We start from the raw sequence: 26,339 nt of genomic DNA, 5'->3' as shown, positions 1-26,339 counted from the left end.
AAAACGGCAGGGGCCGGGGTGGGGGGGGGGAGGCTTAAAAAAAAAAAACAAAAAAACTGCCAAACTGTTTCCAAGAGTGTCTGTACCATTTAACAATCCCAGCAACATATGAGATCCAGTTACTCTGCATCATTGCCAACATGTAGTAATATTATTTTGTCCCCTTTTTCTAAGCTATTCTGATAGGTGTACAGTGATTTTTAACTTTTATTTTCCTACTGGCTAATGATAGTGAACAACTTTTCATTTGTTTATTTGCTACCTATTCTTTGGTGAAATGTCTTTACATGTCTTTTGCCCACTTTCTATTTGAATCTATTTATTATTGGTGGGTTTTGAGATTTTTTATACAGCCTAAAAACAACTCCTGTTGGATATATGGTTTGCAATTATTCCCCCCAAGTCTGTTATGTCTTGGCACTCTTAAAGTTTCTTTGCAGAGCAAATTAATTGTGATGAGGTCTAATTTATCATTTTCTTCTTATGGACCCTGCTTTTGATATAAGTCTAAGAGTTCTTTGCTTAGTCATAGTTCCTATGTACGTATGTATGTATTTTTGCCTATGGATATCTAATTGCACCAGCAGCATTTGTTGAAAAGGCTCTCTCTCCTCTACTAAACTGCTCTTCTACCTTTGCCAAAAATCAACTGGGCATTTGTAGGAGTCTCTTTCTGTCTTATGGCTCTTTAATACCTTTTAAAAACAACCTCCCTTGGGGTGCCTGGGTGGCTCAGTTGGTTAAGCGACCGACTTCGGCTCAGGTCACGATCTTGCAGTTTGAGTTCGAGCCCCGTGTAGGGCTCTGTGCTGACAGCTCAGAGCCTGGAGCCTACTTCAGATTCTATGTCTCCCCCTCTCTCTACCCCTCCCCTGCTCATGCTCTGTGTCTCTCTGTCTCCCAGTCTCTCAATAATAAATAAACGTTTTAAAAAAGTTAAAAAAAAAAAAAAAAAAACCTCCCTTGTGCACTTTTATACTTTTCATTCTGGAAATGTTAATATATATACAAAAGCAGACATCAGTACAATGAACTCCCAATACTCATTCAGCTTCAACAATTATCACCTCCTGCCTTTTTCATCATATTTTTGAAGAATCCAGTGCAGTTTTCTTATACAATATCCTGTGTTCTAAATTTTCTTGTGGTGCCATTTATCTTGTTCCTCTGCCCCCTTTATTTCCTGTAAACTGGCAATAGGTCTAAGAAGCTTGATAAATCCAAGTTATACTTTTGGCTTACTGCATCACATGAGGAGGCACATTATGTAAGTTGCCTCAGTCTTAATGATATTGTATTTTAAGTGGTTAAAAGGTGAATGCCAGCTTCTCCATTGTTAAAAGTACCTCTTTCCCTTTGTAATTATTATACAATCAGTAGTGATTCTCCTGTAGCACAAATAGAAAGCAGCTTTATATTCACTACCTCATAACAACTTTGTGAGGTAGATTTTCACCTTCCTGTTTAACAGATAAATCAAGGCTCAAGAAATGAAGGCATTTGTCCAAGGCAAGTGACAGAAACTGACTTGTATCCAGGCCTTACGACTTTAAATCTTGGGCTCCTTCCACTTTTCACTCCTGTGTACCTTTCAGTCTAATGGGGAACCAGACCTCAAGGAACTCTGGGGCTGAATTAGTATCATTTATCAACACGCCACTTTAATACTACTAATATTAGAAACACAATCTTGATATTAAGGTTTTTTATAGTCCAGTTACAGAATTGGGAATTTTGAAAATTACAGTATAAAATTAGCAACTCAAGAATACAGGATGAATTAGATCTAAGATTGGTTCATAAGGAGTGATAGGCCTGATTACTCAGAGGCAGATTCTGAATTGATTTAGTTAGAGCTGTAAGAACTCGGCTCTTTGTGAACCTTATGTAGTAAACTGAGTACTGGAACAGGATGTTGTTTCTTGAGTAACAACCTTTCATACGTCAGCAATGGTGAAATGTTGATCGGAACTGAGAATAAAGTGGCAGGGATCATTAGCTCAGGGGTTGGGGTTAAGGATTTTTCCCTATGAACAAGGAAAGCAACATAGGACTGTCCTTCCATTTTGAAATTCACCATCTGCTAGGTTTCAAATTTGAAGGTCAAAAAATACTTTTCCTTGGCTTCAGTGTTAACAGCTGAACAGAATATTGTTTTCCATAATACGCCAATACTTTGCTATCAAAACAAACTATGCATATTATCTATTAACTCATTCTGAAAGCTGTATTTTAAAAAAGTCTTCTTAGACTATTAAAATCCAAAGTTAGCCATCTACCACCATACTTCCTCTTACTATAAAAATGAGTGTTTTTGAGGCTCCTGGATTCAATTGTTCATTGATGTAATGAACAAACATTACATTATGCCATGTTCTGTATTTTGACCATACCTCTTTTATCCAACTTTATTGACAACTAAATTATTTCACAAAGTACATTCACAAACATCCTTTACTTAGTCCTCAAACCTTGTGAGGTAGGCATTATATCAACATTTCACTGACAGAGAAACTGAGGCCTAGAAACTGACTTAACAACATCACATAGCTAGTAAGAGAAAGAGCCAGGACCTAAAACTAGGTCTTCTAATTCCAAATACAGCACTCTTCTTAAGTTGCCCTCAAACAGCAGACTCTTGCCCACCCACATCCATGTCTGACATGTCTCGATCATACTGTCCACAGAAACTTTCTGTAGCAGTGATGCAATTTTTAAAATATACAATTTACACACTTTCAGAAACAATGTCCATTTTTTAATACAAAAATATTTTTGCTATCATTTACAACTACATTATTACATCTCATAAATTTTTTTCAGAGTCTAATTGCTCTAAGGTCCCTTTCTAGAGTCATAACAAATGGCCTGGAACAAAGTATTCTTTAACTAGAATTTGGTTTACGTTGTTGCAGTCTTGAAAGTCTACATTAGCTTTCTTCCACATGCAAATCACTGGTTTACAAAAGAGTCAATCATGATTTTTTTTCCTTGCAAGAATGATATACTGCCATTTGTCTAACAGTTACTTAGGTAGGTTGGAATTCTATCCCATTTTACATATGACACTAGATTTTCTGAATCTCTGTCTTAGACTCATTGGCATTTTGGAGCCAAGAGAATCCCTCCACAGTATGGATTTCTTGTTGAAGGTGAAGGTTTGAAGTCTGAGAGAATTCCTTTTCAGACTCATCACATTCACAGAGTTTTCCATCTGTATGAATTTTCTGATGTACAGTAAGGTTTTTTCTCTGCCTAAAAACTTTACTACAATCATTACACCCATATGGTTTCTCCCCTGTATGGATTCTCTGGTGGCCAACTAAATTCCTCTTAGAAGTAAAAGATTTTCTACACTTCTCACACTCATATGGTTTTTCCCCGGTGTGCATCCTCTGATGTACAACAAGGTTTTTATTCTGACTAAAGTCTTTTCCACACTCATTACATTTATATGGCTTCTCTCCAGTGTGGATTCTTTGATGTACCATAAGATTTCTACTAGAGGTAAGAACTTTTCTACATATATGACATTCATAGGTTTTTTCCCCACTGTGAATTCTTTGATGTTCAATAAGGTTTCTGTTGTAAGTAAAGCCTTTCCCACATTCATTACATGCATAGGGCTTCTCACCAGTATGGATTCTCTGATGGGCTATAAGGTTTGAGCGGTAACTGAAGACTTTCCCACAGTCACTGCATTTATAAGATTTTTCCCTTGTGTGAATCCTCTGATGTCCAATGAGGCTTTTCTTCAAAATGAAGCACTTACCACACTCATTACACTCATAGGGTTTCTCACCACTGTGGATTCTCTTATGTTCAATGAGGTTTCTGTTTGAACTGAAAGCTCTTCCACACTCATTGCATTCAAAGGGCTTTTCCCCAGTGTGGATTCTCCGATGTACGAGCAGACTTGAATTGTAACTGAAAGCCTTCCCACAATCCTCACATTTGTAGGATTTCTCCTGTGTATGTAGTTTCTGATGGACCATGAAACTTTTGCTCATAATGAAAGTTTTCCCACACTCTCGACATTCATAGGGCTTCTCCCCATTGTGGAGTCTCTCATGGTCAGTGAGGTTTCTGTTAGAACCAAAGACCTTGCCACAGTCTTTACACTCATAGAGATTCTCTCCAGTGTGAAACCTCTGATGTAATATGAGGCTCTTCTTTAAAATAAAAACTTTCCCACATTCATTACATTCATAGGGTTTCTCTCCATTGTGGAGTCTCTGATGGTCAAAAAGGTAAGCACTCTGAGTAAAGGCTTTCCCACATTCAGTACATTTATATGGTTTCTCTCTGCTGTGCATCCTCTTATGGTCAATGAGGTTTGACTTTGAATTGAAAATCTTCCCACATTTTTTACAACCAAAAGTCTTCTTTTCTGTGTGTACTCTCTGGTGTAAGAGAAGGCTTTTGCTTCGAATGAAAACTTTTCCACATTCTTTACATTTGTACGGGTTCTCTGCACTGTGGAGTCGCTGATGGTCAACAAGGTAAGTGGTCTGAGCAAAGGTTTTCCCACATTCATCACACTTATAGGGTTTTTCCCCAGAGTGGATTCTCTGGTGTAGAATGAGGCTCTTCTTCAGAACGAAAGCTTTCTGACACTTGTTACATTTATAAGGCTCTTCCCCTTTGTGGAGCCTCTGATGATCAATGAGGTAAGCATTCTGAGAGAAAACTTTCCCACACTCGTTACATTTGTAAGGTCTCTCCCCAGAATGGCGCCTTAGATGTATAATAAGGCCTGAGTGCCTATAGAAGCCCTTTCCACACTCCTTACATTTATAAGGCTTCTCTCCAGTGTGGATTCTTTGATGGTTTAGAAGGTAAGCACTTTGAGAGAAGGCTTTCCCACATTCATTACATTTATAAGGTTTCTCCCCAGAATGGTTGCGTAAATGCATTAGAAGGCTTGAGCGCTGAATAAAGCCTTTTCCACACTCCTTACATTTATGAGGCTTCTCACCAGTGTGGATTCTCCGATGGTTTATAAGATGGGAGATTTTATTGAAATGTTTACAACATATATCACATTTATAAAACTTCTTTCCTTCAGTACCTATTAAACTTTCAGAAAGAGCTGAACCTAGAGTCAAGCTTTCTCCAAATTCCTTCCATTTTTGGCCTTGTTTTTCTGGTAGAGCCCTTTTCTTTGTATCTCGTTCACAGAGGGGACCTTTCTTCAGCGTATCTCTTTCCCCTGTTTCAGTCCCCCACTGACTTGCCACAATTTGCCATTCACATTCCTCCTCAAAATCAAGGGACTGGGGAACACTTCCTTGAAGTCTTTTGGATGTTCCTTTCTGAGAATCTGCTCTTTGAGAAATGCTTGGCTTTGGTGTCACCTCCTCATTCTCAGTCATGGTCTCCCATTCTGGTAAAAGGAATTAAAAACGCAAATGTTACCACATCCCTACGTTAGTAAGAATAAGATCTTCAAATGATTTTCAAACAAGCCAGTAGGTACACTTTTATATGGATACAAAAAGAACTTTTCACGAGATGAAGGTACGAGGCAGAATACTACCCTGACAAGGCTGACACAGTGGATTAACACAGAACTCACTCAGACACTTCTAAGCATTTTGTCTTCAGGGAGCAGATGGAGAAATATAAATGATGTTGAGTAAATAGATGCAAGAAAAAACCAAAGAGATAACATGAGATCATGTGTAGGCAGTTCAGACATGAGGCTCAGGAAGTCAGATTGAACAGGGAGAATCATTTGGCTTATAAAGAATTATCTTTTTATTTTCTTCATGCTAGGAAGATGGAAACTCTAACAGAGAGAAAATATACCCAAGAACCCTAAAGGCAATCTTTAATTTTTGAAGAGTCAAGGGCATAAACATTTTTTAATTGCTTGAAAGCAAGTAAACCACAGGGGAAAAAATCCACTAAAAAGCAACTTAATGCTTAGAATTCATATATAACTCCCACTATTCCTTTAAAAATTGAGAAATGGAAATTTTCAAATTTCACAGAAACATCAGGTCTGATTAAGACTCATATTAGAAGAAATACAGAATGAAAAGAAAAAAACAGAGACACTTTAAAAACATAAACGTATCTACAAAATGATGCAGCTGAACTAGTAAACTGCCAAAGTCCCTTTCTACTCTGATGTTCTCAAATATTATAAAATGTGAACTTATATTTTTGAAAATGTTTTTACAAACATTTTTCCTCACAAACGTGAGGAAAAAATATGAACTAGTTCCCCAAATTACCTAATAAGTAAAGTAATGTGAAGAACAGTAATATTATCTTCTACTAGAGTAGAACAACACTGTTCTTCTACCTAAATAGAGAGAAAAGACATAGGAAAGGAGTAGCCATTTTATTTCATTATAAACTTCTTTAATTTATGAGATGGTAAAGATAGAAAATACTCAATAAATGTTAACTTAAACTACATCCTTAGGTCAGGTTTTCCTATCTCATCTCGACTGCCCCTTTCTCCAGGATTCAGGCAGGGCTGTCAATCAAACTATTTCATCTGGCTATAGGGATGAGCATGTGTCCTATCCAGTATTGGTACTCCAGTTTCCTTATCCACAGTGATTGGATGAAGGAATGGTTTCACAGTTTAAGCAGGATGCTGGTCTCAGGAAGATTCTCTTTAAGTGGAAGTAGAAGTGTTTTAAAGAAGTAGAAGTGCTTTTAGGAAGTAGAAGTGTTGTAAGTGGTTAACTGAGATGAAAAATTGTTTTAAGAAATTAGCAATTCTTGGGGCGTCTGGCTGGCTCAGTCAGTGAAGCATGCAAGTCTTTTTTTTTTAAGTTTATTTATTTATTTTGAGAGAGAGCTAGTGGGGAGGGGCAGAGAGAGAAAGAGAGAGAGAGAGAGAGAGAGAGAGAGAGAGAGAGAGAGAATCCCAAGCAGGTTCCACACTGTCAGCGCAGTCAGAGGAGGGCTTGAACTTGCGAACTGCGAGATCATGACCTGAACCAAAACCAAGAGTCGGTCGCTTAACCAACTGAGCCACCCAGGCACCCCAAGCATGCAACTCTTGATCTTGGGGTTATGAGTTTGAGCCCCACTTTGGGCACAGTGTTTACTTGAAAACAAAAAGACAGAAATGCCTTAAAATTCATATTCAATATTCCAAATGTCTTGAAAGGAAAAAAATGATTAAAATTCTTTAAAAAAAAAAAAAGGGAAATCAGCCAATTCTTGTATACACAGTAATTTGCTAGTTAAACTATCTGAAATTTCAGTATGGAAATCACACAACCTGTAGGCCTATTGAGCTTTAGAGGACTTGGTAGAAAAATGTCGGATTGATAGAGGAACCTGATTACTTTCTGCAATCTTGAATGAAGCCTACAAGAAACAGACAGGCTTCCCTACTTCCAAGCCTCCCCTCTTCAATCCACGTCCACTCCATCGCCAATTATCTTTCCAATAAGTAAATCTGACCGTGTCACTCACCTGTTCAAAACAAATGATTCTTAACTACCTACAGGATAAAGCACAAATAACCAGCATAGCCCAAGAGATGCCCTCATCTACTTCCTGCCTATCTTTTGGCTTTATTTTTTACCAGTACTCTTTATGCCCCTAGACTCTAGCCAGAAAGAACTACATGCAGATGCCCAAACATGTCATGTTTTTGCTTTCCTATCAGTGCCCATACTTTTTTCTCTTCCTGAATTGTCGTTCTTCCTCTTTTCAATTCACTACAAGCCCAATACCTACACCCTTACACTCAAAAATCACCCTCTCTGGACATTGCCAAATATTACAGAAATAAAAAGGATTATAAGGGAATACTAGAAATGCTTAAATTGAACAATTTAAGATGCAATGGGCAAATTCCTAGAAAGACACAAATTACTAAAAGGGACTCAAAAAGAATCAGAAAATCTGAATAGATCTATAAAAAGAGATTGACTCCATAATAATAAAAAAAAAAAAAACAAAAAAAAAAACCACCTGCAAAGAAAAGCCCAGGCCCAGAATGCTTCACTGATGAATTCTTTTTTTTTTTAATTTTTTTTTAACGTTTATTTATTTTTGAGACAGAGAGAGACAGAGCATGAACAGGGGAGGGGCAGAGAGAGAGGGAGACACAGAATCTGAAACAGGCTGCAGGCTCTGAGCGGTCAGCACAGAGCCCGACGCAGGGCTCGAACTCACGGACCGTGAGATCATGACCTGAGCCGAAGTCAGACGCTTAACCGACCAAGCCACCCAGGCGTCCCTTCACTGATGAATTCTAACAACCTTTAAAAAAAATTAATACCAAAAAAAAAAAAAATCAATACCAATTTTTCACAAACTCTTCCAAGAAACAGAAGAGTTGGGACCACTTTACAACTCATTCTAGGAGATCAGTTATTACCCTGATGCCAAAACCAGAAAAAGATATCACAAAAAAAGAAAAAGAAAGAAACCTACAAATATATGAATATAGACCTAAAAATTCTCAACAGAATATTAGCCAACTTAATCCAGCAACACATGAAAAAAACTATACACCATGACCAAGTGGGATTTATCACAGGAAAGCAGTGATGGTATAATTTTGGAAAATCGATTAATGTAATACATCGTATCAGTGGACTGAAGGACAAAAATCACATAATCATCTCAACAGATGCAGAAAAAGCATCTGGTAAAAACCCAACAACCCTTCATGAATAACAAAGTAGGAATATAAGGGAAGTTCAGAGACCTACAAAAAAATCGAAAGCTAACATCATAGTTAATGATGAACGACTGATGCTTTCTCTCTAAGAACAATAACAAGAAAAGGATTTCCGCTCTTGCCACTTCTATGCAATATATACTGCAGGTTTTAGCAAGGGAATTAGGCAAGAGAAAAAAATAAAAGTCATCCAGATTGAAAAGGAACAAGTAAAACTATTCTCTTTGCAGATGACAAGATCTTACATGTAGAATCCTAAAGGGGCACCTGGGTAGCTCAGTCAGTTAAGCATCTAACTCTTCATTTCGGGTCGGGTCATGATCTCATAGTTAGTGAGATTGAGTCCCATGTAGGGCTCTGCACAGACAGCGCGGAGCCTGCTTAGGATTCTCTCTCTCCCCCTCTCTCTCTCTGCTCCTCCCCTGCTCACGACCTCTCTCTCACAAAATAAACATTTAAAAAAGAAAAAAAAAAAAAAAAAAAAAGAAAATCCTAAAGAATCTACCAAAAAAAACTGTTAGAACTAAATAAGTACAGAAAGATTTCAGGACACAAGATCAATAAACAAAAATCAGTGGGATTTCTACATGCTAGCACTGAACCATCCTAAAGGGAAATCAAGAAAAACAGCCTAAGAAAGAGTAAAAGACTTAGGAATAAACTGATTGATTGATTGACTGATTTGGGGGAAGGGTGCAAAAAGGTGATTTTATTAGGCAGAAAGAGCTGCACGAGGGTTGTGAAGAGTGACTGGTTATATACTCTGGAGTTGGGGAAGGTAAAGACAAAAGGGAGGCCTCCAGAAGGACTTTCATATGCTAAAGAGGACTCATAAGCTACTGGAGGTCTAGCTATTGTCAAACTAAGGTTGGTTTTCCTCCAGTAAGGCATTAACATTAAGACAGTAGGGAGTTCTTGGAGAAATGTTATATTCCGTATTTGCCTCAAGTATCTGTCAACGGGCTGCAGGTTATAAGGAAATTTAATCTTATCTGCCATTTCCTTCTTGCCTTTGATCCCCACACCACTATTGGAGGGAAGGGTGATGTTAGGGAAACTGAGGCTATGGTTTCTGGAGATTAGGCTATTAATAAGATTGCCTTTTTCTTATAATTTACTAAGACATTCATAAACTGATGAAGACTCATATCCTGCATGACTGGTCTCTATCAGTTAACCATTATTTTTCCCTTTCCAGGTAGCCTGAATGCCTGAGGAATGTCACACATTATCTCACCTGGGGTAAGGGTGTTTGCAGGGTATCAGCTTGTCTTATGCTCCCTCATCATATAAAATTTTCCCCCTTAAATCTTTAAGGTTGCTGAAGGAGAAAGGCATAAATTTTAAAAAGTACAAAACTTATACTCTGAAAACTACAAAACACTGTTTAAAGAAGTTAAAGACTACATAAATGAAAACATATCAACATATCAACATATCCCATGTTCATGGACTGGAAGACTAAACATTGTTAAAACAGCAATAATCTCCACATTGATCTAAAAATTCAGTGCAATCCCTATCATAATCCCAGATGGCTTCTTCACAGAAATTGACAAACTAATCCTAAAATCAATATGGAAACTCAACAGGCCAAGAACAGCTAAAACAATATTGAAAAAGAAGAACACAGTTGAAAGGCTCATACTTCCCAATTTTATTATCTACATGTTTATTCATTTTGAGAAACAGCGAGTGAGCGGTGGAGGGACAGAGAGAGGGAGAGAGAGAATCCCAAGCAGGCTCTGTACCATCAGTGCACAGTCCAACGTGGGGCTCGAACGCACGAACCGTGAGATCATGACCTGAGCCAAAACCAAGAGTTGGACACTTAACCGACTGAGCCACCCAGGTGGCCCTCATACTTCCTAATTTTAAAATGTACTTCAAGGGCACCTGGGTGGCTTGGTAGGTTAAGGGTTGGACTCTTGATTTTGGCTTAGGTCATGATGTGAGATAACAAGCGCTGCATCAGGCTCTGCACTGATATTGGGATTCTCGCTCTCCCTCTCTCTCTGCCCCTCCCCCACTAACACACACATTCATTCTCTCTCTCTCTCTCTCTCAAAATAAATAAATAAACTTTAAAAAAAATGTACTTCAAAACAACAGTAATAAGACAGGGTGCCACTGACATAAGATAGACATACAATCAAAGGAATAGAACTGAGAGTCCAGAAATAAGCTGGACTGATTTATGGTTAACTGATCCTCAAAAGGGTACCAAAACAATTCAACGGGGAAGAATGGTCCTGAGATAATGAAATAGGCACATGGAAAGAATGAAGTTGGACCTTAATCACACCATATACAAAAATTACTCAAAATGGATCAAAGAGACCTAAACATAAGAACTAAAACTATAAAACTGTTAGAAGAAAACATAGACATAAACTTCAATGACCTTGGATTAGGCAATAGTTTCTTAGATGACACCAAAACATAAGCAACAAAAGAAAAAGTAAACTGAAATTCATCATAATTAGTAACGTTTGTGTTTCAAAGGACACCACTGAGAAAGTGAAAAGACAACTCACAGAATGGGAGAAAATACTTGAAAGTCACATATCTGGTAAGGTATTTGTATCTAAAATATAAAAACTCCTACAAATCAACAATAAAAAGACAACCCAATTAAAATATAGGCAAAGAATAATGAAAAGACATTGCATCAAAGACATACAAACAGCCCATAAGCACGTGAAAAGTTGCACAACATCTTTAGCCATCAGGGAAATGCAAATGAAAACCACAATGAGATCTTTTTAGACCTACTAAGATGGCTAAATCAGAAAGTGTGATAATAAAGCTGGGAAAGATCTGGAGAAATTGGAACCCTTATACACTACTGGTGAGAGTGTAAAATGGTGCAGCAACTTTGGAAGTGTCAGCTCCTTATATGATTAAACACAGAGTTACCATAGGACCCAGAAATTCCACTCCCTGGTATACTTCCAAGAGAAATAAAAATATACACATCCACAGAAAAACTTGTACACAAATATTTACAGCAGTGTTATTTATACAACAGCTCAAAGGTGGAAGCAACATTTTTCAATGACCATCAAATGATGAATGAATCAAGAAAATGTGATATATACACACAAGAGAATATCATTAAAAGGAATAAAGTAGGGGTGCGTGGGTGGCTCAGTCAGTTGAGTGTCCGACTTTGGCTCAGGTCATGATCTCGCGGTTCACCAGTTCGAGCCCCATGTTGGGCTCTGTGCTGACAGCTCAGAGCCCAGAGCCTGCTTTGGCTTCTGTGTCTCCCTCTCTCTCTGTCTCCCACTCATGCTCGGTCTCTCTGTCTCTCAAAAATAAATAAAAACATTCAAAAATAATAATAAATAAACGGATAAAAGGAATAAAGTATTAATGCATGCTATAACATGGATGAACCTTGAGAACATTATGCCAAGTAAAAGCAGCCGCAGAAGACCTGTGTGATTTCATTTACATAAAATGTCCATAGAACAGGCAAATCTAGGGAGACAGAAAGCAGATCAGTGGTTGCCTAGGGCTGGGTTGGAGGGGCAATTGGGTGAAATGAATATGACTGCTATATGATATAAGGTTTCTTTTGGAGTGATGAACTGTTATAAAATTAATTGTGGTGAGGGTCACACAGCTCTGTGTATATACTAATTAAAGCACTGTAACCTTTAATTGGGTGAGCCACATGGCACATACATTGTATCTCAATAAAACTGTTATTAAAATAAAAAGTCACCCCCTCTATAAATCTTTCCCTGAGCCACCCACCCCTGCCCCCACTCTCCCAGTCCCTCCACCATCCCAAGCTCCTATGGGCTCCCACGCTTGTGCACATTTTATTATACAGCATCTGCCACAGGGTATTGTAATTATTAGTGTAAATGTCTACCAATCCAATTTGAATGTTTGAAGGCAGGGGCTAACTTTGACACAGGAAGTACTATTTCTTTAATTTCCTTCAAATTCTATTCCAATCTCTTAAATAAACGTATACAAATCTTTTACATATTGAAGCAGTGTATGCAAGCCATCTGAGAATCTGCTTTTCTACCAGTTTATCCATGCATGGAAACTGAGTGCACAGAATTGTCATATTTGATAATGTCATAGTATAATTCCAAGTCAAAACACCACAGTTTGCTTAGTACTTTCTCTATCTTGGTGAATTTGCTTGTGCTCAACTTTTAACCATTATAAATACTTTACTGGCACTATCCTTAGACATATTATTTATTTTCCTCTTTCTGAACAATCTCCTTAAGGTATCCTCCTCAAATGAAAATCAGTAGGTCAAAGGGCATAAACACCTGGGTATCTGCTTGCTAAAGCCCCAACAACACTGCAGTTAAAGAGTATCTTATTTAATAAAGTTGATTCAAACTTCTCTTTCCTCAAAGAGCTAGAATAAGCAATTCCATTTCTTCCTCCTCCTCCCCCTCCTCCTCCTCCTCTCCTCCTCCTCCTCCTTCTTTAGTTTAACTCTTAGACTAATCTAGAATTTATTTTGGCTTACAGCATGAGTTATACGGATCCATGGTGAGTGTTCATAAAATTCACCAATTTACTCATAAAACATTTAAAAAACTCTTAGAAAAGATGGATTATTGAGTAAATAGCATTGCAACTACTAAAAGTCATTTGGGTTAAAAAAACAAACTGGGTTCCTATGTCATTCTGTAGATCAAGATAAATTTTAGATCATGTAAAGCTTAAATGTAAAAATGAAACAGTAGGGGCACCTGGGTGGCTCAGTTAGTTAAGTGTCCGAATGGCTCAGGTCATGATCTCACGGTTTGAGAGTTCGAGCCCTGTATTGGGATCTCTGCTGTCAGTGCAGAACCTGCTTTGTATGCTCTGTCCCCCTCTCTCTGTCCCTCTCCTGCTTGTACCCTCTCTCTCTCAAAAATGAATAAACATTAAAAAAAAATGAAACAGTAAGAGTATCCGAAAAAAATACGACTGATTTTTTAAAAAACAATTTTACTGAAAAGCAACAAAGACTATAAACGAAAACACTGCTAAGTTTAATGCTACCATAAAAGATTTTCTAGGTCTTAAAAAAAAACAACTCATAAATAACATTAAAAGGCAAAAAAATGGGAAAAATATACGCAATATTTAACAAAGGGTCAGCAGTTTAATAAATAAAAGAAATATGTAGAAAGTATACGAATAGGAGTGAAACCAATAAACATGTGAAAGGATTTCCCCACACAATAATCAAAGAAATGACAACCAGAAAAATAGTATTTGTCATCTACCCAGCAGAGATTTAAAACAATGATCAAATCATAAGCACGTATAAGAGAAATGGGCCCTCTTTTACTCTTTTCATGGGAATGTAAATTGGTACATCACTGGTAGAAAGCAGTTTGGTAACATGTAATATAAAATCTAGGGGCGCCTGGGTGGCTCAGCCAGTTAAGCATCAGACTTCAGCTCAGGTCATGATCTTATGGTCTGTGAGTTTGAGCCCCATGTTGGGCTCTGTGCTGACAGCTTGGAGCCTGGAGCCTGCTTCACATTCTGTGTCTCCCTCTCTCTCTGCCCCTCCCCTGCTCACACTCTGTCTGTCTCTATCTCTCAAAAATAAATAAACATTTAAAAAAAAATTTACTGGGACTTAGGGTACCTGGGTGGCTCGGTCTGTTAAACATCCAACTTGATCTCAGTTCATGGGTTCGAGCCCCACATCAGGCTCTCTGCCATCAGCACGGAGCCCACTTTAGATGCTCTGTTTCCCTCTCTCTCTGCCCCTTCCCCCCAAAATAAATAAGAAAACATTAAAAAAATAAAATTTATAAAAAATAAATAAAATCTACAGAATGTTGGGCCCACTATCAGTACATCTGAGATCATAAAAGATATATCCTCATTAATTGTAAAAATATACAGTATAAATTACTGTAGACAATAAAATAGTAAGGTTGCGACATGGCAAAAAAAAAAATCTGTATTTTCACATATGTAAACCATAGTTAACTAGAAAACATCAGAAAAGACTCCAATTTCAAAGAACCAATGTAACCTGAAATATACAAGATCTAGATGAAGACATTTTTTTTTTTTTTTAATTATACATTTCACCATGCATGTCTTCTTTAATTTTTTTTTTTTTTTCAACGTTTATTTATTTTTGGGACAGAGAGAGACAGAGCATGAACAGGGGAGGGGCAGAGAGAGAGGGAGACGCAGAATCGGAAACAGGCTCCAGGCTCTGAGCCATCAGCCCAGAGCCCGACGCGGGGCTCGAACTCCCGGACCGTGAGATCGTGACCTGGCTGATGTCGGACGCTTAACCGACTGCGCCACCCAGGCGCCCCTGAAGACAATTTTAAACAGGCCTGAAACATAAAGGCAGCGCTTAACCAATAGAAAAGCATGTAATGTTCTTAAACAGAAATTCAGTATCATAAAGCTGTCAAGGTAAAGCATGATACATAAACAATGGAATACTACATACTATGCAGCTATTTAAACTGATATTATAAATCTGTATTTCAGTATAAATTAGATCAGTGCATTAGTTGATTCCTCAATTTTTAATGTCTATTTTTCCAAACAAAATCTTACCTTTTTCTTCAAAGTCCAGCACAAAGCTATTTTTTTTTTTTAACATTTATTTATTGTTGAGAGACAGAAAGAGAAAGAGCACAAGGAAGATAGGGGCAGGGGGAGAGGGAGACACAGAATGTGAAGCAGGCTCCAGGCTCTGAGCTGTCAGCACAGAGCCCGATACAGGGCTTGAACCCACGAACCATGAGATTGTGACCTGAGCCAAAGCTGGATGCTTAACCAACTGAGCCACCCAGGCACCCCCAAAGCTACCTCTTTTATGGCCTTTCCTAATCCCAGAAACGGTACCGGTTGCTTTGTCCCCTTCATTTCCATCTGAAAAGGTTTATCACACTCTTATACCAATTATTTTACTCTGCTTTGTTTATTCTTTCTATGCTCATTTCCCAAACCACGATAAGCTAATGGCAGAATCACAACATTTCCACCACATGATAGATATTTTAACGTCTATTGGAAGCACAAATGCCTACTAAGTACTTTTAAATGTTCTTACTTTATTAATAGTCAGAAAAATCCACTAGAGTATAAAGATATAACTTTAGAAAATCCTACCAGCAACAATTTAAAATGGGATTACACAGTACCAATAAAGGCAGAGCAAAAGAAGTGTTCTTATGTAACACTCCGCGGGGATCCCAGAAATCACTATGGAAAGGAATTTGGCAGTATGAGGCAAGAACTGTATAACAATTCAAACTTAAGCCTAGTAATTCTACTTCTAAAAAATAATGAGAAACAAAGAAAGACCCTAGGTATAGAGATAGACTATTAGAGAATTATCTAGAATAAGGAAATGGCTGAATTATGGCACAAATTACGTAGCCAATAAAAAAACTCATATAGAGGGGCGCCTGGGTGGCGCAGTCGGTTAAGCGTCTGACTTCAGCCAGGTCACGATCTCGCGGTCCGTGAGTTCGAGCCCCGCGTCGGGCTCTGGGCTGATGGCTCAGAGCCTGGAGCCTGTTTCCGATTCTGTGTCTCCCTCTCTCTCTGCCCCTCCCCCGTTCATGCTCTGTCTCTCTCTGTCCCAAAAATAAATAAACGTTGGGAAAAAAAAAAAAAAAAAAAAACTCATATAGAAAAAAAACAAAGGTCAAAATTTTGATAGTAGTTGTCTACAGTGGGTTTAAGAAAGTTATATTTTCTTCTTTCTAATATTCTATGTGTTCCAAAATATACTACTTTCATAATCAGAGAACAAAGACTAATGAAATAAAGGTAAGAATGATGGGAAGAAAGAGTCCTTACCTAGGGAGGTCACATTTCCATAATTCTCCAGCATCACATCCCAGTACAAGGCCCTCTGAATTGGGCCCAGACACTCCCATTCCTCTGAAGTGAAGCATACTGACACCTCCTCAAACATCACCAACTCCTGAAATAACAGGCGTATGTGAGATTCTCCGTGCCCTGGAGCTCCCCTACTGAGATGGACAAGAACGATCAAAGAGTCCTAATGAAACCCCACATAAAGTCTACCCTCCAAACGCTTGGACTGTGATTTAGAGATAAGAACTGACTGGGCCCCAAACATTAGGATGACAGAGGGCACCTCAGCCAGTTTGGTAGTGCAGAGAGGGCCTTAGGAAGGAAAGAGAATGCAAACCTTACCTGGGGCTGGGCTGTTAGGAGCATGAGGGCCATTAATTGATTTCTTGGATTCTCTTCCTGGGAAAGGGCAGAAGCTTCAGGGGCAGGAGAATCTGAGGAAGGAGAAAAAGCTACATGTGAAGTTACTGCTGTTCCTGCCCACTACTCCAAGTCCTGTATCTTCGACAAACAAAGAATTCAGAAAGACCCAGAACTCCCAGGTCTACACAATGATGGCTATAAAATGACTTACAAACCTTTTGAGTGACCCTGTGTCTCCCTCTCTCTCTCTGCCCCTCCCCTGCTTGCACTCTGTCTCTCTCCCTCTCTCAAAAAAAATAAACATTAAAAAAAAAATTAAAGGTAAGAGGGACCCAGGAAAGGACAGGTAGGGAAGAGCAGAAAGAACTTGGTACCACAAGGGTTTCATATACAAGACAGGAGAGGAAGCAACTAACTGGGAGTACAGGGATGAGCCATAATAAAGATTCTGAGAAAGTCCAAAGCCAGGGCCACCAAGTACCATGTTGAGGATCCTGGAGATTGAACACCACTGGGTCAGTAAAAGGATTTTGGCAAATTTCAGCTATGTGGCTGCCATTGGGTGCATGAGGAACTGCTGCTCCTGGAGTATTCATCCCCTCCTGGAGAATGTCCTGGTCCTGAACAAGAACTGGAACCTGAGAATAAGCAAAACAAAATAAGCCAACTCTTCTTGTACCCCCAGAAAATGGACTCACCTAACCACCATGGACCTCTTTCTGCCCACAGTCTAGAAAGAACTATGAGATCACAGACCCACCTCAAGTACGGAGCATCAAAACAGCAGTAAAGTTTTGCCTTGAGAACAATGGAGCTGGCCCTCTAGCTCCACTCATGGCACTGGTGACCTCTCCCCCACTGACACTGAACAGAATGGTGGAAACAAAGCCACACCTGGGTGTGGGCTAAGAATCAAATGGGAAGTAACAAGTCACAAAGGAACCGGTTTTAGCTCTAGACCTGGTTTTAGATCAGACTTAGGTTCAATATACTCTTCTACCTATTTACCCCTTTGTTATCCCTTCTTGCCCCAAGAGAAGGAACACTAGAGTCGACACATGGTTTTGTTGCTAGCTAGCTATCTGACATAATGCAATCGAGTGAAACTTTTTCTGTCTCCATTTTTTTACCTCTTAAATGAGGATGGATTAGTGCTTTATAATGAAATATTTAGCTCTAAAATTCTTCATTTTTATGATTAAAATAAACAAGCCCATCCCTGGCGCCATTCCCAAGTTTAAGTTACGTTAACTTAAGTCTGAACTTAAGTTCAGACTTCCTTATGTACAAATGTTTCTAGTGGACTACAGATTGACAGAAAGAGATCTAACACACACTAGGAAATATATTAAGATCCCAATTTAATGGTCAAGAATATAAAATCTTTCCAGAAGTAAGATTCCCTGGGTCAGAGAATCCCTAGGGGCACACATAGGGAGATCCTGCCAGATTAAGAAAGCTTCAGTCTTGCTCCCCCTTGCCTTTCCAGACTTAATACAAACAATACATATGCTTCTGTTTAGGGAAATACTTAGAAACATTATGTTTTTCAGATTACTGAACCAAACCTCAGCATTAGCAAGCATCACCCAGAAGGACAAAGCACAGCTAATGCCTTTGTGCTACTTCTGAATTGGGACCAAGGCCCCAGTCATAAATCCACTTCTCTGCAGATATGCCATGATGTGAAATAGCTCATGAACCTGCTGTAATAAGCATTAGGGTGGCTAATGTGCTATTAATTATTTATGAAAATCACAGGATCACCCTCCGGCACAGCTTGCCCTGGCTCAATTCTCTCCTGCCTTCCATCCCAAACTCTCTCCCCTCCCCCCTTCTCACTTTCAGTGCTGGTCCATCGAGGTCTTGCTGTAGCTCCTCTACCAGGGCCACGGCCTCCTCACCACTCCCAGGGCGATGGATCTGCACCCAGGTCCGAATCTCCCCAGGCAAGATGCTCAGGAACTGCTCCAGGACCAGCAGCTCCAGGATCTGGGCCTTGGTACGTGCTTCTGGCCTCAGCCACCGGCGACAGAGCTCCCGGAGCCGGATCAGTGCCTCCTGGGGTCCAGATGTCTCATGGTAACGTAACTGTCTAAAGTGCAGGTGGGAGGTCTCCCAAACAGAGGAGCTGCTTCCTTGAAAGCTGGTTCCCCATTTCCAAGTATCATCCTTCCCTTTAACAAGACCCTCTTGTCTCAGAGCACTGTGGCCCCAATTTTCTCTTGTCATTGTTGTCATTTAAGAAAGGCTCCTCTCCAGGTCCCCTCGATCCTTGCTTGATTTCTTCCTTAAAGCTTGGAGAACATCATCTAGAAGACCTCAAGAAGTCATTGATAACATTAACCCAAAGGAACAACCAAGTTTTCGAGCCCCCAGTTTCTAGTGATGGAAGAGAACCTCCCTGAACACAAGTTTCTAGGTGCTGAGCAGTGCTTCCTCTGACAGAAGCCCCTGCCCAAGGCTCTGAAGACACAGACACTCATGTTACCCAGACCACTGCTACAACCAAAGACATGAAATTCCTTTAGTCTTTTTTTTAATGTTTATTTATTTATTTTGAGAGAGAGTCTTTTTTTTAATGTTTATTTATTTATTTTGAGAGGGAGCGCGTGCGCGCACACACGAGCAGGGGAAGAGCAGAGAGGGAGAAAGAGAATCCCAAGCAGGCTCTGCTTACAGTGCAGAACTCCATGCGGGGCTTGAACTCACAAACCCTGAGATCATGACTTGAGTCCACATGCTTAACCGAATGAGCCACCCACATGCCCCCAAATTCCTTTAGTCTGCATTCACAGTGTCTCCTCCACCTAATTACAATAAATCCTTTATCTACCACTCTAACAATGGGCATCCTGGCTACTCCTGTGTGACCCTGAATAAGTTACCTCACTTCCGAGTTTTAGTTCTTTTTTTTTTTTTTTTAAGCTTATTTATTTTGAGAGAGAGCGAGTGAGAGAGAGCACGCACAAGCAGGTGAGGGGCAAAGAGAGATGGAGAGAAAATCCCAAGCAGGCTCCACACTGTCAGCACGGAGCCCGACACAGGGCTTGAGCCTACGAACCGTGAGATCATGACCCGAGCTGAAACCAAGAGTCAGACGCTTAACCAACTGAGTCACCCAGGCGCCCCTTTGAGTCTCAGTTTCTTAACCAGCAAAATAGGGGTAATAACAGTTCCTATCTCAGAGGCTTGTGTGAGAATTTGATATCTACATGCATTTCAAGTTTTGGACAGTGCCTGGTATATGGACTCAAAAATTAGTTACTATCCTTCTTTAATTAGCACTCTTTCCTATGTTCTGTGCAGTCAACAAGTATGGTCTTCCTTTTTTTTTTTTTTTTAATGTTTATTTTGAGACAGAGAGAGCACAAGTAGGGGAGGGCACAGAGAGAAGGAGACACAGAATCTAAAGCAGGCTCCAGGCTCTGAACTGTCAGCACAGAGCCCAATGCAGGGCTTGAACCCACAAACCACAAGATCATGACCTGAGCAGAAGGTGGACGTTCAACCAACTGAGCCACCCAGGCGCCCCTAACAAGTATGGTCTTAATCCTGATACACAGAAGACAAAACCCTAACACCTTCTCAATTAACAAAGTACTGTACATACTTTGGATTCTCTGAAAATTGTTTATCCATTAATCAAAATATTTGGATACATTTAACTTTTATTATACAAAACAGGCTTGCTGCTCTCTAAATATCTTCTTTTTTTAGAAATAACATTTATTGTTCTCATTACAAAACATAAAATTTGTAAAATCAGAAAAGACATACAAAACCAGAGAATAATCACTGCTATTGTTTTGTACTATATTCTTCTGATCATTTCTCCCTGGACCGATTTGGATCACATGATTGGAACCAATAGTACAGCTCTGTAACTTGCTTCTCACATGTTATCTCATGAACATGACATCACATAGTCTTTATCATTATTTTAGGAGCACATGAGACTATGCATACTTAAGTAGTCCCCTATTGTTAAACAATTAAATTATTTATAATTTCCTCTTATTATAAATTAGGCCACAATGAACATCTTTGCTGATGAATTTTTGGTTATACCTCTGCTTATTTTTTCAGAAAAAATTCCCAGAAAAAAAAAAAAAACTGTTGGGCTGGAAGATGAGAATAGTTTTAAGCTTTTAAAGTCATAATGGTTAAAACACTATCAATGACATACGAAAGCACTCTCACTAATTTTATTTAACACTCGGACCCTTAAGGAGCATGTATATAACTGAACAGAGGAGGCAGAAATGTAAACACAATTTCAATATAATGTATAAGTAAAATTAATAGGAGGTCATACAAGCACAGAAAGAATTCATGGAAGGTAATTTTGGATTGGGCTTTAAAGAAAAATAAAGACCACTGGAGTATTAGGCAAGCCATTCCAGGAATAAAGAAACTATATTCTCAAAAGCATGGGGATGACAGTATAGCTCTATTACAAATGTGCTTTGAAAAAAAAAAGAAAAAAGAAAGAGGAAAAACAAAACAAAACAAAACAAAAAATGTACTTTGCAAACCAGAGAAGTAACGTAAACTCTGGAGGTAAGGCCATGGGAGTAGAGTCGAGAAGTAAACAGAAGTCAAATTCTAAAGGCTCTTAAGAGGCAGAACAAAGAGGTGATCACATACTTATGTGATAAGCAACCAATAGGGAGACTTGACTTTATATATTTTGTTATTTTTTAAAATAGGTAATACTGATTCAAAGTTTTAAATTATAAAATGCATACTGTGTAAAGTTTCCCTCTTCCCATTAGTTTCTTATGTATCTTATGTATCTTTACAGTTATTATGTGTATATGTGCATATATATATATATATATATATATATATAAAACAATGTATAATATATATATTTTTTCATAAACGATAGGACACCATGAGTCATGTACTGCATCTTCCTTTTCTCAATTAACAATGTATCTTAGGGATGCCTGGCTGCCTCAGTCAGTGCAGCATGCAACTCTTGATCTTGGGGTTGTGAGTTCAAGCCCCAGGCTGGATGTAGATTACCTAAGATTACTTAAAAATAAAATCTGTTAAAAAAAAAAATGTATCCTAGAGATCTTTCCTATCACACAGAGCTCCTCCTGTCTTTTTACCGATGCATAGTATCGCTGTATGGGTGTATCATAATTTATTTACCCACTCTATCACAGATGGGCAGTTTTTAATCTTTTCTAACTAACAATATTCTCATGAAAAACTCTGGGCATCTATCAGTTTGCATGTGGGTAGGCATACACGTGAAAAGTTCCTCGAAGCAGAATTGCTGGATCAAAATTTATGTGACTTTATAATTTTGATATTGCCAATTAGTCCTTCATTGGGCCTGGACTAATTTACAGTTTACACTTCCAGCATGAGCAATATGGGAGTACCTTTTTCCTCACTCCTTCACCAAATCTAACTTGCATTTTGAGTAAATGAGTGTATTTTTAAAAGGAAAATTAGTCCTTTGTTATGATAGGAGTGGCAAATTTTTCCTTTGTCATGTCTTTGCCATATATCTCATGTGACTTTCTTTATATTTGTTTCACCATGCAATCATTCTTTTTTTTTTTTTTTTTTTTTTTTTTTTTTATGGCTCTGGGTTTTGTGTCAGAGTTAGAAAGGATTTTCCCACTCTAAGTGTGAAGGAACTACTAACTAACAAGGTCAGAAATCTATATAGGAGGAATGATGGGGGAGGGAGGACTGGATCTTAGAAAGGCCAGTAAAGTTTTTGCAATAGTCTAAACAAATGATGAAATTCTACACTAATCAGCAGTAAGGATAAAACAATTGAGAAAAACTGAGCAGTTCTTGGCAATTGATCTGGGTGTGGGTGATGGAAAGGAACTTTCAAAAAGGATTTCTATTCCATGTTCACAGACCGAAAGATTCAATATTGCCAAAGTGCCAGTTCTTTCCAATTTATCTACAGATTCAATGCAATGCCAATCAAAATCTCAGCAAGTTATTTTGTGGACACCAACAAACTCACTCTGAAGTTTATACAAGAAGCAAAAGACCCAGAATAACCAATAAAACATTCAAAAGAAAGGACAAAGTAGAAGGACTGACACCACACAACATGAAGTAATGAAGACAGTGTGGTATTGGTGAAAGAACAAATTAATGGAACAGAATAGAGAGCCCATAAATAGATCCACATAAATATAGTCAACTGTTATTTGATAAAGGAGCAGAGGAAATACAATGGAATAAAGATAGTCTTTTCAACAAACGGTACGAAGACAACTGGACATCCACATACTTACTTACTGACTTACTAACTAAGTAAATAAGTAAATAAATAAATAACTTAGACACAAATCTTACACCCTTCACAAAAATAACTCAAAACGGATCTAAATGTGAAATGCAAGAGGCACCTGGGTGGCTCAGTTGGTTAAGCATCTGACTTCAGCTCAAGTCATGATCTCACAGTTCGTGAGTTCGAGCCCCATGTCAGGCTCTCTGCTGAAAGTTGGGGGCCTGGAGCCTTCTTTGGATTCTGTGTCTCCCTCTCTCTCTGCCCCTCCCTTGCTCGTGCTCTGTCTCTCCCTCTCTCTCAAAAATAAATAAACATCCAAAAAAAAATTTTTTTTAATGTGAAATGCAAAACTATGAAACTCCTAGAAGATAACAGAAAAAACCTAAATGATCTTGGGTATAGTGATGACTCTTTATTTTTTTTTTAATTTTTTTATTTTTTTCTTTAAAAATACCTATAGGTATTTTTTTTTTAATTTTTTTTTCAACGTTTATTTATTTTTGGGACAGAGAGAGACAGAGCATGAACGGGGGAGGGGCAGAGAGAGAGGGAGACACAGAATCGGAAACCGGCTCCAGGCTCTGAGCCATCAGCCCAGAGCCCGACGCGGGGCTCGAACTCACGGACCGCGAGATCGTGACCTGGCTGAAGTCGGACGCTTAACCGACTGCGCCACCCAGGCGCCCCTAGTGATGACTCTTTAGATGCAACACAAAAGTGTGATTCGTGAAAAAAAATAATAAACTGAACTTTGATAAAATTTAAAAACTTCTGCACTGTGAAAGACAATGTCAAGAGAGTGAGATAACAAGCCATAGACTGGGAAAAATATTTGCAAAAGACACACTTAATCTGATAAAGGACTGTTAACCTTTTTATACATTATACAAAGAACTCTTAAAACTCAACAATAAGAAAACAAACAACTCAATTAAAAAATGGCCCAAAGACCTTAACCAACACCTCACCAAAGAAGATATACACATTCTAAACAAGAATATACAAAGATGCTCCACATCATATGCCACCAGGGAAATGAAAGTCAAAACAACAGTGAAATACCATTACACACCTATTAACACGGCCAAAATCCAGAATACTAACCCCACCAAAAGCTGGTGAGGATGTGAAGTAACAGGAATTCTCATTCATTACTGGTGGGAATGCAAAATGGTACAGCCAACTTTGGAAGACTGTTTTGGCAGTTTCTTGCAAAACTAAACATACTCTTTAACATACAATCCAGCAGTCATGCCCTTTGGTATTTATTGAAAGGAGTTAAAAACATATGTCCACACAAAAATCTGCACACAAATGTTCATAGCAGCATTATAAATAATTGCCAAAATCTGGAAGCAACTGAGATGTCCTTCACAAGGTGAATGGATAAATGTGATACATTGCAACAACGGAATATTATTCAGCACCAAAAAGAAATGAGCTATCGAGCCATGAAAAGATGTGGAGGAATCTTAAAATGCCCATTACTAAGTGAAAGAAACCAATCTGAAGAGACAATCTACTGTACAATTCCAAATACATGGCATTCAAAAAAAGGTAAAACTACAGAGTCAGTAAAAATATCAATGGTTGCCAGGGGGTGGGAGAAGAGAGGGATGAACAGGCAGAGCAGAGAGGATTTTTAGGGCAGTGAAACCACTCTGCACGATACCATAATGGTGGATACATTATATATGTCATTTTACATTTATCCAAACCCATAGAATGTATACCACCGAGAGTGAACCCTAATGTAATGACGATAGAATTTGGGTGATTGTGACATGACAATGTAGTTTCATCGATTTCAACAAATGTACCAGTCTATGGGGGATGTTATAAGTGGGGGAAGCTGTGCATGAACGAGAGAAGTATATGGAAAATCTCTGTTCTTTCTGCTCACTTTGGGTGTGAAACTAAAACTGCTCTAAAACTAAAGTTTATTTTGGGAAAAATAAATAAAAGGGGAAAAAAGGATCTTCTACAGTAAATTATTAGAACTCTACTCTTCCTTCACAGATACAAATAAATCTTACAACATACATTTTGTTTACTTCCCACAAAACATTTGTGAGCTCTGAGTTAAAAAAGAATAAGAGAAGGCTCAGAAGAGCTAAGTAATTGACTCAAGGCCATTTGACTGATTATATGTGGGAGTAAATCCTGAAATCAGGGATTTTAATTCCAAAAGTCCAAAATACTTCCATCTGAAAGACTTCTGAAAGCCAAACAACATCCATTCTAAAGCAAAAGTTTCCAAACACCAGTTCATTACAAAGATTTAATCTGGCAAACTGTAAAACAAAAAATACAGTAACTATACACAACGACTAACAGAGGTTGGCAACGACCTTTCTTGCAAAGGATGGCATTTATTCCGAGCTTACAGTGTCAGTACTTAGCTTTAAAATATATTCCTTTGGGGCACCTGGGTGGCTCAGTGGGCTAGCCAACAGACTCGTGATTTCATTTAAGGTCATGATCTCACTCACGGTTGTTGAGATGGAGCACTGCATCCGGCTCTGCGCTGACAACGCAGAGCAGAGCCTGCTTGGGATTCTCTCTCTCTCAAAATAAATGAATGAATATATATATTAAATAATGGCGGCATGGGTGGTGTAAGTATGCTTTTTAAACACCATTATAACACAAAATTAAAAGATAAAAATTAATCCATCCCTACCAAAAAACAAAAAAAGTCCCCAGGAGTCTGGTTGCCACGGCTCTAGGAACTCCCAAGCTGTCTCTACCAGCCTCAGAAAAGACTGGGGAAAAGCAGGAAGGCCCGGCTACTGAGGCAGCTGTCCTCATTGTTTGACTCGAGCACCACAGACACACAAAGACTCAGAGGTGCTGTCTTCACTACCTTCCCCACGCCGCCATCTGCCCAGTCCAAGCCACGGCGTCCACGCCAACACGGAACTCAGCAGGGGCTGTGCTGGGGGCCAGTGGCCAGGAGGGGTCGGCTAGGTGTGCGCTGCCCTAGGGAGCTCATGCCCGCTTCTCCGGCCGCCCACCCGACCCCAGCTTACCCCGCTCACCCGGGATTCCCGCTGCGCTTCCGGCCTTAGGTACCGCCGCCTGGGCACCAGAACTCCAAGAGATGACACGGGAACAGGACGCAACTGCGGCCGAGGACCAGAATAATGGCTGACCCGCTCGTACCGCTACTTCCGGTTGCTCACC

General features: G+C 39.0%; 1 protein-coding gene across 9 annotated transcripts; it reads right to left on the bottom strand.

The window, feature by feature from the left end:
* Positions 1 to 2,374: 2,374 nt before the first annotated feature.
* Positions 2,375 to 26,339, bottom strand: LOC123575887 (zinc finger protein 197). 9 transcript variants are annotated; one of them, XM_045436822.1, is made up of 6 exons: positions 26,195 to 26,339; positions 18,716 to 19,194; positions 17,355 to 17,511; positions 16,853 to 16,944; positions 16,490 to 16,616; positions 2,375 to 5,386 (listed from the first exon to the last, which is right to left on the bottom strand). In XM_045436822.1, the coding sequence occupies exons 2-6, from the start codon at positions 19,112 to 19,114 to the stop codon at positions 3,069 to 3,071; spliced, it is 3,093 nt and encodes a 1,030-aa protein (XP_045292778.1). In that variant the 5' UTR covers positions 19,115 to 19,194; positions 26,195 to 26,339; the 3' UTR covers positions 2,375 to 3,068. The 9 variants fall into 9 exon arrangements, with proteins under 9 accessions (XP_045292778.1, XP_045292777.1, XP_045292773.1 ...); XM_045436821.1 differs by having other exon boundaries at positions 26,186 to 26,331; XM_045436817.1 differs by having other exon boundaries at positions 16,853 to 16,962; positions 26,186 to 26,328.

Source organism: Leopardus geoffroyi, chromosome C2 (genome assembly GCF_018350155.1).
Source record: "Leopardus geoffroyi isolate Oge1 chromosome C2, O.geoffroyi_Oge1_pat1.0, whole genome shotgun sequence".
NCBI lineage: Eukaryota > Metazoa > Chordata > Mammalia > Carnivora > Felidae > Leopardus > Leopardus geoffroyi.
This window is presented reverse-complemented; position numbering and strand designations above follow the sequence as displayed.